General features: G+C 40.8%; 1 protein-coding gene across 1 annotated transcript in view; it reads right to left on the bottom strand.

The window, feature by feature from the left end:
• Nucleotides 1-1352: 1352 nt before the first annotated feature.
• Nucleotides 1353-14316, bottom strand: part of LOC117812366 (phosphatidylinositol-binding clathrin assembly protein-like) — a 39806-nt gene continuing 26842 nt past the window's right edge. Inside the window, exons 13-18 of the mRNA XM_034683065.1 lie at nucleotides 13033-13063; nucleotides 12709-12850; nucleotides 9827-9850; nucleotides 9346-9402; nucleotides 9097-9216; nucleotides 1353-4625 (exon numbers count right to left, since the gene is read on the bottom strand). Of these exons, the coding sequence (XP_034538956.1) occupies nucleotides 4611-4625; nucleotides 9097-9216; nucleotides 9346-9402; nucleotides 9827-9850; nucleotides 12709-12850; nucleotides 13033-13063 (389 nt within the window). The 3' untranslated portion in view covers nucleotides 1353-4610. The remainder of the gene's footprint in view (nucleotides 4626-9096; nucleotides 9217-9345; nucleotides 9403-9826; nucleotides 9851-12708; nucleotides 12851-13032; nucleotides 13064-14316) is intronic.

Below are 14316 nucleotides of genomic sequence, written 5' to 3'. Positions count from 1 at the left end.
ATTTTTCAATTAAAAACAAATAAATTCATAACAATCGAAATCTGTTGATAATCACTTTGATATACAAAATTAAAAAAAAAGAAAATAAGAAAGTTGAAGGTATGGAACCTCACTCCCTGCTAACAAGACCGTTTCATGGATACTGCTGGGTTTCATGCCCTCAACAACAATGAACAGTTTACAGATGGACACTTATGTACTGAATGGTTTTTACTAGATGCAGTATACACAATACTCCGGGGTATACTGAGGTAAAATGATGAGGCCTATGTGTGTTAGAAGATGAAGGCTGGAGCCTGACATTACACAGACATGCGCCTTTCATAGCATAACAACATAGAGATGAGGTTTCTGCTCTGGTAGTGTGGATGTCTGGTTTCCGGCTGCTGGATTAATCCACTGGTGATGGTAGTTCGGTGATGAATACAGAGGTCTACTTTGAAGGAACGTCTGCAGACTCTCAAGTCGGTCGCTAAGGGTCTTGGGGGTCCTCTTTTGTGGAACGTACAAGACTACAACCCTCTGGTAAGTCCAACTTCTTGTTTTTGCAAAGTACAGATAGAAGTTTGAGCTAAATTGTAAAAAATTAAAGGATATTAAAAGTTTATCACTTAAATTATTCATCCAAAAAACAAAGATGTGTTCGTCCAATGCAAGAGAGATAACCAAGAGACATTCAGCTATTATAAACCAAACTGAACACCTCTAATCTCTTTTGGTAGACGAGGTAAAAATGACTTTTATTTGAGGTGAATGTTTTTGTAATACTCGGCCAGGAAACGATAATCTTTCTCAATCCTTTATTACACCTGACAGAAGAAAAGTACTTTGTTTGATGAATTCAATTGTTGAATTTGGTTTGTTCAAACTACAAATTCATCAGAGGAGGCTTTTAGAAAATCCAACCCTGGTTTTCAATCCTGCATATGATGTAGATTTTGATGTACCTTACATTTATTCAGCTGGAGAAAAAGAGGGACACGGGTTTATTCGCTATAATTTCACTGTGCTACAAAAAAAAGAAAGGATACAAAGACACTGACACTTGGATTCTTAAATTTGATGGACATTACACCCGTTTGGGTTTCCTGTCTTTCTTGCCAAATTCTCTTAAAACACATTGAAGCTTTATCCAGGTTTGTCTGCAGGAAACCAGTCGGAGCGAAGGGGGACGGGGGGGTACCGGGAAATAAGTTAATGGCGACAGACAGGACAAGACTGGGCAAACACGTTAAAAACACCACACAATATGGACCAGACCAAACACGTATTACAGTACTTTGACTTTCAATCACAACCTCCCATGATGCTGCTGGCATAGTATGAAAAAGGAGCAAGCATTCAAACACGTATTGAAAATAGTAACGCTTTAATAAAGAGCGATTTTACAAGACTGCAATGTCTAGCTAGCTAGGTGATAACTGGCATTGACATCCATGGTGTTTTACAAAGATGCAGTTATAGTAACTTGGTTTGAAGTTTGATGGGTTACTTGCAAGTTGCACTTCTGCATGCGAGGCAGCCTTCAAACAGTTACAGACCCTACATTGTAAAACAGTTGATTATGAATGTCAATGAATGTTCATGTCAAGAGGTAAGTAAAAAATCTCATGGAGAAATTTCCTCAACATTTTCCAAACACACCGGTAAGTGAGAGTTCACACAATGGTCATGCTTTTACCGGGCACACAAGCCAATAAAAAGACGACACTTAATCATGCAAAAAAAGACAGTTTCTTTGTCTTGAAACATAAAAGAACGTAAATCCTTCTGAGTTCTGATATCATCCATCCATAGTGACCTTGAATAAGAAGAAGCTGCGCTTTGATGATGACTTTGGTGCAAAAAAATGTTCCTGTTTCGAAGAGGACAGACCCTGTCCTGTCCACTTCCTCGATGAAGACACTCTTGGTATAGACCAGTTGTGATAGTTTACCCCTGCCCCCTCCCCGCCCCAATTCCCGCCCCCAATTCCCACCCACTTCCTCCTCTAGGTGGACAAAAACATTACAAACATCAAATCAACCCCCCCTCCCATCCCTGGATGATGACACCTTCAAAGTACAACCATTCAAACACAGATACAGCAATAAATTGTCCCACATACAGTACGTCTTCCAATGGGGCCTCAATCACTTTACAGAGAGAGCACGTCTAAAAACACATGAACGGCATTACCTATATACAGAGGACACAGTAACAGTCAGAGGTTGGCCCAGGATGGATCGAGCTGCGTTGTGAGTGAAGTGCACGATGAGAAGAGCATTCGGCTGACAGAGAGAGACAAACCACCGGAACACGAGGGATTGAGGAGAGTAGAACTTTTCAGAGAAGATATCCAAATGTCAGCTGGACTCTTGAAGACGCCTCCGAGAATATTTGCCTACTTGGTGACGGTTTCTAAGACTGAAGTCTCGCTGCTGGTAATGGAGTTGTAGCTGCAGGGAGATTGGTTTTTGCGTAGCTAGCAGTTCAAGGATGAATCATCAAGGAGTTGCATTTCTCTGATTTTTCTTTGTATATCTCCAGTGTGTGCAGCTCCAGAGGTCGGCCTCAGGTTTCCCTTTGTAGATTCCAGGTCCGATGACGTGGGGCTTTTTTGTTCAGCAGATGAGTGATCCCGGAGCCACCTTCATTTGATGTTGGGGTTGTATAGACTGAGACAAGATCACAATAACACTCACTGCTATGTTAGTACACGCTACTGGCTCACCAGAGACGTTGAGTCTCTAACCGAGGAACATGACCCTGTTTATCTCTATGGGAAGGCATGTGCACACAAACACATACAGTACATGTACATAGAACAGACACAATCAATAGAAAACGACTTCATCCCCAATCGATTATTGCCCCTTTCAACTGTACATCCCAGCAATGATTTTAGGTTTTTGTGCAGCAGAGCGTTGTCCCCTCTTCGAAGGTTGTGCTATATATTTAGATATATCGTCTGTCTGTCGGTCTAACTCGACCTTGGATCTGCCAGAAAAAGCCACATTAACATTTAACGTCTCATTTAAGCCTCCAGTTTCAGGCTGTCTGAATTAATCTGCGTGTCGTCACTGCAGGCTTTTACTGGGGGGCGTGATCGACAGATTTTATCCTCCGTTGCTTTCCAACCTCCCGGTCCTTGTTTGGCTCCTCCTACTGACCTTTAGTTGTTGTTGTTGCACAATATTAACACTACATCATCTCTTTGTGAGCATCGTCTCAAGTCCTCCAAGCAGAGGCGGGGACACATGCCGTGGTAATGAGCCTCGTCCAGTTTGTCTGGAGCGTAAAGGACGTCACTGGAGACTAATTTTGGACAGGACGAATGCCCAAGATTGGGAGGACATCATGAAGGTTGACCATTTTTGGTCACCTCTCTATCTGGCTCTCAGTGCATTTGTCACTACTTTTAGAGCAGTACAGGTTCAACAGAACAGGATCAAAATAAACAAAACAGCATTCTGTACAGAAACCTGATGTGGACACGTAATTAGTACATCAGTATAGCAGGAAACAGCCCACACACGGGTGCTAAGAGACATTAATGAGATTGCATGATATTGCACAGCTGTGGAGGAGCGAAACAGAGAAACAAAAACAAAGTGTGTACAGCACATCCCCAAGTAGCAAAGTAGCATAAGAGGTTTGGTTACATCCAAATGCGATGCCTGGGTCTGGCTCAGTGCTTTCATCAGTTATTTCCAGTGCAGTAACACGATGGTACCTGGCAACACAGTGATAACATCAGGTACCAAAGAAGACACACATACAGGACAGACTCGAGACACCCACATCCATCCACACACACACACACACACACACACAATCACACCACGCCAGATCCATGATGTAAAGTTGGCAATTAAGAACAAACAGAGCTCATAAAAAGACTCAAACAGTAACGTTGATGTAGCATGTTGAAATGTAGAAAAAGGGACCAACACACACACACGCACACACACACACACACACACACAGAGTCAAGTTAATAACTTCTGACATCAGGTGATAGATGACACACGAGGTGAACCAATCTGAAGAAGATGCTGAAATCACCTACACAAACACACCCTTGGCAAAGTTCACATTGAGTAAAGTGCCAGCAAACAATCCGATCAGAGAAAGAAAACGCGCGGTCTCCCGAGTTTTGAATCAGTCGTGGGATGGAGAGGAATGTGGGGGTAGTTTCTTTAATACGGGGAATTATCAGGGATGAGGTCAGAAAGTGAGAATCTGCACTCTCGTTGAGCTGTTAGCCTTCATAACGTCATCTCAGGTCGTAAACGCCGTTTGAATCGGCAAAATCAAACATAGAGGGTGAGTGGAACGCGGAGCCTCTTGTGCCCTGGCATTACAGATTCTGAGACTTGAGTGATCAGTAGCCGCGTGGAGAGAGAGGAGAGGAGATTAGAGGGTGAGGCGACATGGAAATAGACATCAGCATTTCTTCTTTCATCCCTCCTCTGGTCCTCTCTCCTTCTTCCTCTCCCCTCCCTTTTTTTTTCCCTCTCTGTCCTCTTCTTTCTTTCTCCGGCGCTGGATTTGGTTCTGGATTTATTTTCTTTCTCTTCCTCTCTCTTTCCTCTCGCGGCTTTGCTGCCATGGTTACCACATCATCCCTACATGAAGTGCATCTGCAGAGGATGGAGGGGAGAGAATGGAGAGTGATTAAGTTCAACAAAACACCTCATCAAGTGCTCAGGCATCTATTGACAAGCAAATTACCTGCCGCAGTGCGAGGAAAACAGCTTCTCAGTAAGCGTGAGGGCTCAGTAAGCAATTATATTACTCTGTTATGTTTGGAATAATTGGTCAGAATACACTCGTTTGTTCTCCTGATAGTCTTGTAGCCGGGCCAACTGATGATTACTTGCTGTGAAAAACAGCTTTTTTCAGACTTGTTGGTGATTTTAAAAATTATCTGACAACATGATTCATCCCATTTCTTAAGGGGTCCACAGCTTGATCGCTGCTTCAATCGGTAGTTAAAAGCAGCTATCAGTGAGTGCATCAGTCATTTCAACAGGCACGAAGCACAGATACAGCTGTTAGACCGTCGTAGTGTGACCACATTTATCTAAACTTTACAAAGTGGCAGCAGCCTGATACTCCCTGAAGAGTCAATCTGAACTGTTTGATCTCAACACGTCTGAAATGCAGACTTAAAGCTCCAATCAGGAGTTTTTTTCTTGGCTATGAAACTCACTGAAAATTAGGGATGGGCAATGATATTTGAATATTCGTTCACTTTGTAAAAATCAAAGAGTTACTTTGAACATTTTCTCATTTTAAAAGTACAAATTTTCCTTGTTTTTACCGGTGCCTGGTTGTAATACGGTATTCCCCCCAGACAGTGGCTACAGAGCATCTTAAAGCTGTTTGCTAACCGCATTAGCAAACAGAAGAAGAAGAATGCTAACTTCATTAAACAGCTAAAGAAGAAGAAAATATTGGCGACAGTCGCAGCGTTTTTCACACACGCTTTTCCAGAGACTGAGCATGGCTGTAAAATGTAAACATCATAAACTGTATATAAAATGTGCGTCATCTCGCTTGGCTCGAAGTGAGGCTGCAACAAAAACTGCTCCCCCTAGTGGCTGGCTGCAGTATAGGTCAAAAACTCTGTCTCCCCCATTCATTTGAATGGAGCTGCAGTCAAACTTTAAAAAATAAACACACAAAGTCCCCACTGCGCAGACTCTGGCTGCAGAAAATGTACAAGATGTCAGCGTTCTGGAACGGGATATTTTGGCTTCAAAACCGTACAATGGGAAAAGGGTGGAGCGACGCTGTTCATTATATATACAGTCTATGGTAAACACACACGCCACACACCTGATGGGACAGGGAAAACTCCTTCAAATGTTCACAACAGCTGCTTCATCTGAATTACTAGGTGCATAAGCAATGCCAAATGCCTGTCGGAGGCCGTAAACCTGACTTCAGCTACAGTAAACACAGCACTTTCATGAGCTGCATACTGAGCGGTTCAGTTCAGTCCAGTTTATTTAATTTGGGTTTAAGACATTGGGAGATACTCGTGTCTTTAGGTAACATACATGGTATTGTTATTAGTTTGACAACTTTGCTCAGGCACCTTTGGACTTTTCAGTAGTTTAGAGGTAAGGCCTGTTCTGATCATGTCTCCAGGATCAGTTGAGCAGATACGGCTTCATGGATACAAGACGATGCAGTCGAGCTGGCTACCTGGTGACTCAAGAGACAATCAGACAATAGCTGAAAATAATGATCTCCACAGAGTGCATCTGAGGCGCCGGGTATCTCGTTAATTCAGAAAAACAGCTTCTTCTTTTTTTTCACATGTGAACGCGACACGCTTCCGTACCTATGAAAGTAAACACGACCATGATGTCTCATCCTGCTGCTGAGAGGTCGGCGTTAGACAAAGTGATAAACTGCACCCTGACAAATCATCTTTTCATTCTCCACGGTGAAAAACGAACTCTGTCCTTTCAGACTCACAGCAGGGAGCCATGTTAGCTGTTTGTGTTCAAGCTGTGCGTGAACTTCACAGGACGATAAGCTGCGAGCTTCAGAGACCGTGAATGACGCTACGCAGAATAAGTATGATTCAGTTTCAACCGGCACAAAGGCTGAATCCAGCTTTGATGTCACAGAGGTCCACTACTTGGATGCTTCATTCACATTTAGACTATCAGTGTGATCTAACTGTGTGATTACTCCCTCTGACACAGCTTCACTCTCTCTGTCTCTGCAGGGGAGAGTGAGTTACTCTGTGTGCTTATTCATGACGTCCTCAGAACATGCACCGTGCCACATTAATGTAGAGCAGGGTGGAGATATAAGAGGGGACTTGTTGTTTAAAGTGCTGATCTCTTCTTATTGCTGGAGCACACGGGTCTGTTTTTTGGCATAGAAGGAAATGATGAGTCCTGTGGTTGTCTCCGGAAATGAATCGAAGCGGTCGGTGATACACTGCATCCAAAGGTTTAAGAGTTCCATAAATAACATCCCCATAATCCAACACAGAGAGGAAACCGCTTCAGTGATTGTTTTCTCTACTGAGTGAGGGGGAGCAAGATTCATTTCTATAAAGAAAGCCCGGTTGTTTTCTCAGTTTGGCTCAAATATCGTCATTTATGTTTTATAAGTATGTTTCTCACCTACCTAGATTTCAAGATATTTATAATGATGCTCTCTATAAATTATTGTGCAATCTGCAGATTGAATTTTCACGTTATCATATAAAAAATAACATCCATTTGTTAATGAAACGGGCTGAAACGTATAAAGATGACATGAACAGGTGAGGTCATCTTTTTACATTATCTTAATTTGTGAGCCATAAATATATCTCTGTGTGTGCAGGGCTGGGATTGACAATATCACATGTCTGACGGTCTGAAGCAAGCGGCAACCTCCAGCTGGGAGAACTGAAGCCGATGTGGAAGTGTTAGAAACATAGACTGTATTAATAATGGACATAGTCTCTGTGACGTCACCCATCTGTTTCTGAAGCGCTGTTTTGAGGCCAATCGTTGGCGGGAACCAAATTGGAAATGCTGAACTCAACCAAACTTAGTGTGAGGTAAAGAGGCGGGCTTTGAGCCTCCTCGCTAACACCTACAGTGTTCCTGCCTGTCAGCCGAGTCAGCTGTGCCTCTCATAATGGAAAACTTGTAATCTTCAAATCTTTGAAATTGCAGGGTTAGAAAAAAATTCACCCCCTGTACAGTACAGTGTGTGCTGACTGAGAAATGAGCTATCCAGACTACACTTGTTTTTTATTTCTGCTGTAAAGATCAGCTTTTTTGAATGGGTGTGTATGTGGTTTTGGGTACTTCCAGAGCCAGCCTCAAGTGGACACTTGAAGAACTGCAGGTTTTAACACTTCCGCATTGGCCTCAATTCTCACGACCGGAGGTTGCCGTTTGTTCAAAACAGGGCTTCAGAAACAGGTGGGTGACGTCACGAATACTACGTTCATTTATTATACAGTCTACAGCCTGAACTCACAAGTCGTCTGAGTCACAGAGTTCATTTATTTCAGCAGTTCCTCTAAAGCTCACTTAACAGCATATTGAACGTTACATTCATCAGAATGGTTCAATACTATATGGCAGTGGTGTCCAAACTTTTTTCAAAGAGGGCCACATTTGATGTTGTCAGAATACTTCAGGGCCAGTGGCTCCTACTGAGACCTAGGAATCATGAAAGTTATATATGAAATCTCTATTTAATAACAATTATTTTACATTTTTTTCTCAATGAATCAGTAACTAGGAAGTCCTCAGTTCTCCACCAGCCACTTAAACATGATCAAACTTTATCTTCTTTTGTAGAATGTTTTTCATTCGGGTCGGGCAATGTGGGGGAAAATACTGTCTCGTTATTTTTCTATGACAGGATCAGGATCTGGATTTCATCACACTTCTATTTCATGTTGATTTTCAGACTTTTCTGACCAGCAGACAACAATTTAAGAACTAAATCATTCTTGTCCTGCATTCTCAACTATTTTTTATGCATCCAAATTTTGCCTTTTCTGCACAATTTCATAATTTTGATCTTGTCTTGTGTCCACTGAACTGTTATTGTTCATCAAGAATATTTTCATGATAAAAACATTAATTTGAAAAAATCTGTCAACTTTAAGAGTTCTTGTGTTTCCTCCTAATTATATTCCTGCAGAATATCCAGAGCTTTGAATTTATAAAAGTAGTCCATATGAAGCTGTTTGAGACATTTCTGGATTGACTTTAGTTTTGTTTGTGCGCTTTAAAGAAACTGCAAATGTACAGATGATTCAGAATGTGATTAATTTCTTTGCTATAATAACACAATATAAGATGGAAGCTTGGGGCCATAATTAAATTGACATTGGGCCGCAATTGGCCCCCGGGCCGTACTTTGGACACCCCTGCTATATGGTATTGATCATCTTATCTTGCTCTCAACTGGAAATCAATTTCCTTTCAAAATTAAAAAGCTGATATTTTACTGCAGTGTGGAATATGCACTAATACTTGCATCCTCTATCTATCTGTGTGTGAGTGTGTGTGTGTGTTTGTGAGTGTGTGAGAGTGAGAGAGAGTGTGTGTGTGAGAGAGAGTGTCTGTGTACCTGTGCCCCCGGGATGTGTCCAAAGGGATTGGTAGGTCTCAGGACAGGCTGGTTGTACATGACAGGCTGCGGGGGCATCATGGGAACGCCTCCCATCTGATGACTCATCTGAGGAGGGAGCTGATCAGGGACAGGTTAGTGTCAGTGAACACATGGGAGGATAAAACATGGAACATAGAGACTATAACAATGTATATTATAAATATGTTAATGTTGGCTGATGATAGACAGGAAGGAGCTTTTGTTTACCATTCCATACACAGGCACTTGAGGTGTCGTCATAGGAAAAGCCACTGGAGCTGGAGCCTGTGCAGATAAGAAGACAGGAACTCAAACACCACTCACTGACCTACAATGATTATTAAAATAATCCATGCACAAAAATAATAACAGTCCTTAAAAATAGATTATTTCTTCACCTAATCCTGAAAAACAAAAGAAGGTTGAACATCAAACAATCACTCTGAGGCCGTTAATTAGGAGCCCAAAAACCACAAGGGGTGAAACAATGCCAAGGAAGCAAACTAAGAGATGTTGTCTGTCCTCTGATAATTCATGAAGCAACAACAAAACAAACCGAAGAGCGCCGACAGTTTTTATGAGCAGAGGTATTTTGGGAAAATGTCAAGAGGAAATCGGATCCAAAAAGGAAGCTGGCAGCGTGAGGAGAAAAAAAAAAGGGGGCCAGGGTGAAATGAGATGATTAAGAGGAGTGAATAAAAGTACTTACATAGCCGGTATAGATCATCCCATTCTGTGAAGAGGTACAGGAAAAAGAGAATTACAACAATAAAAGCCATTCTTGTTCCTTTTCTCCAAAGATAAAACTGATCTTTGCCCATTCCTCACGCTCTAATCATTTCTATTCAAGCCGTGCCATCAGCTTTCCGAGCCATTTGCTGCACAAATGAGCGCTTTGAGTTGAGAGGTCAATCAGTCGAGAATTAAAAGATGAAACCAGACTGAATGGAACAGACGTGTAGGTAATTAGAGCGGGGCACAAAGAGCGAGGGGATATTTTGAAGCTCCTTGAAAAGCCCTGAATGCGGCAGAAAGTTGGGTACATTTGATGAGCTTCATTCCAGAAAGAGATATCCTATCATTACCAGACGCTGACTGAATAATGGGTGGCAACAAATCCGTACACAAGAGCGAGCTCCAAAGACCGCAGCCAGAGTACTGCAGCTTAAAGCTAAATAATCAGATGTGTGCTGTTCTAATTTCTGCTCCTCCTGTCTAAATTATTTCTATTATCTATCTATTATCAGTGCGTCAGATTCTCTCTCAAGCCGATGCAGAGGCACTGGTTCATGCTTTTATAACCTGCAGAATTGACTATTGTAACACTCTTCTTTCTGGTCTCCCCAAAAAGAACATGTCTCAGCTTCAGCTGCTCCAAAGTTCAGCTGCTAGAACGCTGACAAAGACCAGAAAGAGAGACCACATCACACCAACTTTAAAGTCTCTGCATTGGCTTCCAGTATCTTTTAGATTTTAAGATTATTTTATTGGTTTGTAAATCTCTTAATGGTCTCGCTCCGTCTTATTTATCAGATTTGCTTTTATCATATGAGCCTGTGAGAAACCTCAGGTCTTCAGGTAGTGGACTTTTAATGGTACCAATAGTAAGAACAAAGACTCAAGATGAAGCAGCTTTTTATCATCACGGCCAACGCCTGTGGAACAGCCTACCTGAAGATCTGAGGGCTGCACAGAGAGTCAACATTTTTAAAAGCAAACTCAAGACCGACCTTTTTAGTCTCACTTTTAACTGAGTTTCATTCATTTTTATAACAGTTTTATTTCACCTTACTTTATTTGTTTATTTATTATCTAGTTCAAATTTTAGTCACTTTTATTCTATTCTATTTATTTATGTACATATTTATTTTATCTTTTAAGTAAAGCATATTATTTTATTTTAATATAACATTAAAATATTAAACTATTATCTTAGGAATGTATTTTATTTTGGTGGTTTTAATTTCCTGTGTTGAGTTTTAACATCTCATTTTACCTCCAGTGTTTCCTTATTAAGATATCATGAGAGCGTTTCCTCTGTTCATTCAGCAACTTATTTTTCATTTATTTATTTTTATTGTTTTTATTATAATTGTTGCATATTGTGTTCTTAACCTTAGTATTGTGGGTGGGTTTGGGGTTGGAGCTGGGGTTGGGATTAGGATGGGGGGGTCTTTTTCATATATTTTTCTTAATTTATTCTATTTTGTCCCTCCTGTTATGTTGCAGGTCAAATTGACCCTTTTTTTAAACTCTATTTTAGGCATTATATGCCTTCCAAACCTGCTAATTGAAGCATGAAAATCTGGGCAGCATGTGACTGAGGAGGAGTCGTGTTCATTTGTCAACATCACTTCATAAAAACAAAAAAATTAACATTTAAAAATAAAATAAACAAAAATCTTTGTCATGTAAAACTATTGTATTTATATTTAGGTCTTTCCAATGTACATTAAAAAAAGTTTTAACATGAATTTTAATGAAAAACGAGTGAGTCATCTTCCTTGAACCATGATCTGTGAGAATTAAAGAACACCAATGGACTAAATATTGGTTTAAATGGTTAGTAATGGAGTTAAACATTAGATTTTAAAAAATCTGTATCTGGATTTTTTGGTGTTCTGACACTTTTGGATAATTGAATATGTTCCGGGTCAAACTGACCCAGGAACATTATTGCAGTTCCAGAGAAATGAACATAACAGGAGGGTTAAGTTGTTTTTATGAACAGCACTTTGTGTTACAATGTCATTGTATGAAAAGCGCTTTATAAATAGTCTGATTGATTGATATGAGGGTGACACTTTCTGCTGTTTGAAAATGTTCTAAAATGTTTTTCTACTGTTAGATTTATAAAGTCTGAGAGGCGAAATATGAAATCAAAACATAAAATTAATTGATTTGATTTGTAAATTAAGTGTCAACAATGAAAATACAATCGGTGCACGTAAACTTCCATGTGTTAGGCTGCTTTATGAATCTTTCATGCTCTTGCACGCCCACAAATGCTAATTTTAGCTTCTAGTATCTAACAAGGCCTCTAATCAGCAACATGCTGCCTGTCTCGTAGTGGCAGGGTGAGGGAAACCTGCAACTGTTAGGTGGCATACGAATGCAGCTCATAAATCATCCATATTCTAAAACAGAAACAGGTCAGGTAAACAAGAAACTCTCATCAGATGTTCTGAATGTGAGGAAGACGTGCCGGATGTATCTGAGTTATCTGGTTTAGAAACATTCCCTCGACACAAACGCAGCTCAGCTGGAATAAGTGTCTCAATTAGGATTTTTGCAGCAGCTTCCAGCCCGGCCTCTCGCCTGTTCATGGTCCGCTCTGGCTTTCCATGAGAATATTAACAGAGTATTAGTCAACAGCTTAGTAGGATTAATTTCTTTTTCCTTATGAGGGCAAAAACAGATTATTCTGTGCTTGTAAACATAGCTACTCTCTCAAGTAGAAGTCAAATCTGGCGCTGTCACTTTAACTATGTGTGTGTATGTGTGCGCTGCAGTGCCACATGTGACCCTGCACAACCCTGACCCAAGAAACTGTCCAAAACATGATGATGCATAATGCAACTTCTGAGTTACCATCTGCGGGACGGGCATGGGTGCAGGTGCCATGGGATGGGTGGTGTGAGTCCAGTTGGTGCTGGTGCACATGGTCTTCGACTGCCAGCCGCCGCCTCCTGTGGGCTTCTTTTCTACTAGCTGACTCCACTGGAGCTCCGGCCTGGTGCACAAGTAAAAACACACACACGCACGCACATAAATCATTTACATGTGCACAGAACAGATTATGCAAAAGTGGAAAATAAATAATGAATCATAGGAGTGTGTGAACAGTGATCAAACTGAGTAGACAGCTGAGTCATTTGCTGCGGGCGAAGTTTGAGATGGAAGGAAAACACTCACTTTTTCGCTGGCGTTCCTCCAAACTGAAGGTCTGAAAGAAAAAAGGAGATGTATCATCAGCTGTAGAGACTAAAAATCATTCCTCTTTTTAGCTGCTTACTCCACTCTTTAAATGGATGCAAACTCATTTTTCAACCTTAGTTTTTATTTCTGTAACTACAAACTTTTTATTTGCTTTTTTCCAATATTAACAAACATAAAGCACAACAAATTATCCACAAACAAAAATAAATATAGTAAGGAGTAAGAAGTCTTTTCCCCACAGCAGGTATCACCACCTGTCTCTTTATTCTGGTAATCAGTCCATTTATTCCAGCAGTGATTATGAGTCCCTGCTTTAGTCTGCAGGTAATGAGCCAGTTTTTCCATGGCATATAATTCTTCCAAGTATGGCCAACCACTGTGCTGGACTTGGAGGATCACTCTTTAACCAGTTTCTTGTGACGGCCTTTTTACAGGCAAGAATCAGGATTCTAGAAAGGTAGATATCCTCTTAGGGGATCAAGTCATTCGGGATCATGCCCAGATACACAATCCTGGGGTCTCTGTGGATCTTGTAACATAGATTATCTTCCAAAGACTGAATAACACTGTCCCAGAATGTTTTCAAGTTTACACATGTCGTATCTGGACCGCCCATGATGTGTAGATGTAGAAGGAATCTTTGTGACACTGGCTTGCTTGTTTAGTAATACATTTATTACAAGAAAACAATACCAGTATCAGACAAGCACCGCGGAATGCCTGGAAGACAGCTCTGCAAATCTGCTGACTCCCAGAATGCTGTTGACCAGCACCTTTTATAGGTCTGCGAACCAATGACATAGCCTACTACCAAGCCCAAACTTATCTTGCTCTCTAGTTATTTATTATACCCTCCTGGGCTCTGATAGCCTAATGGTTACAAACCTTGTCCATGCATGTCACTAAATTGGAAGGGGGTCTCAAACAAATTCCTTGATTGTCTGGGGCAACATAGGTTTCTCTTTGACTTGTTTTACGTCAGTTACTTATTTCCTATCCGATACTTCAAACACAACCAGAAAATATGTGAGTGATTGACATTCAGCTGCCCTCATTGTCTCCTACATTGCTGCTGAGAATCAAGTTGCTTTTTTAACAAACTTAGTTTTAAAGACATTTTTAAAGGTGACATATCATGCTTTTTTCATCAACATATATTGGTCTAAGAGGTCCCCAAAACATGTCTTTAAAGTTTATGCTCAAAAAAGCACTTTGAAATCAGATTTTGGTCTGCCTGAAAATCACTCTTCTTCAGCCCTC

Source organism: Notolabrus celidotus, chromosome 5 (genome assembly GCF_009762535.1).
Source record: "Notolabrus celidotus isolate fNotCel1 chromosome 5, fNotCel1.pri, whole genome shotgun sequence".
NCBI classification, from domain to species: domain Eukaryota; kingdom Metazoa; phylum Chordata; class Actinopteri; order Labriformes; family Labridae; genus Notolabrus; species Notolabrus celidotus.
The sequence above is the reverse complement of the archived record's forward strand: the minus strand, read 5'-3'. Positions and strand labels throughout refer to the sequence as shown.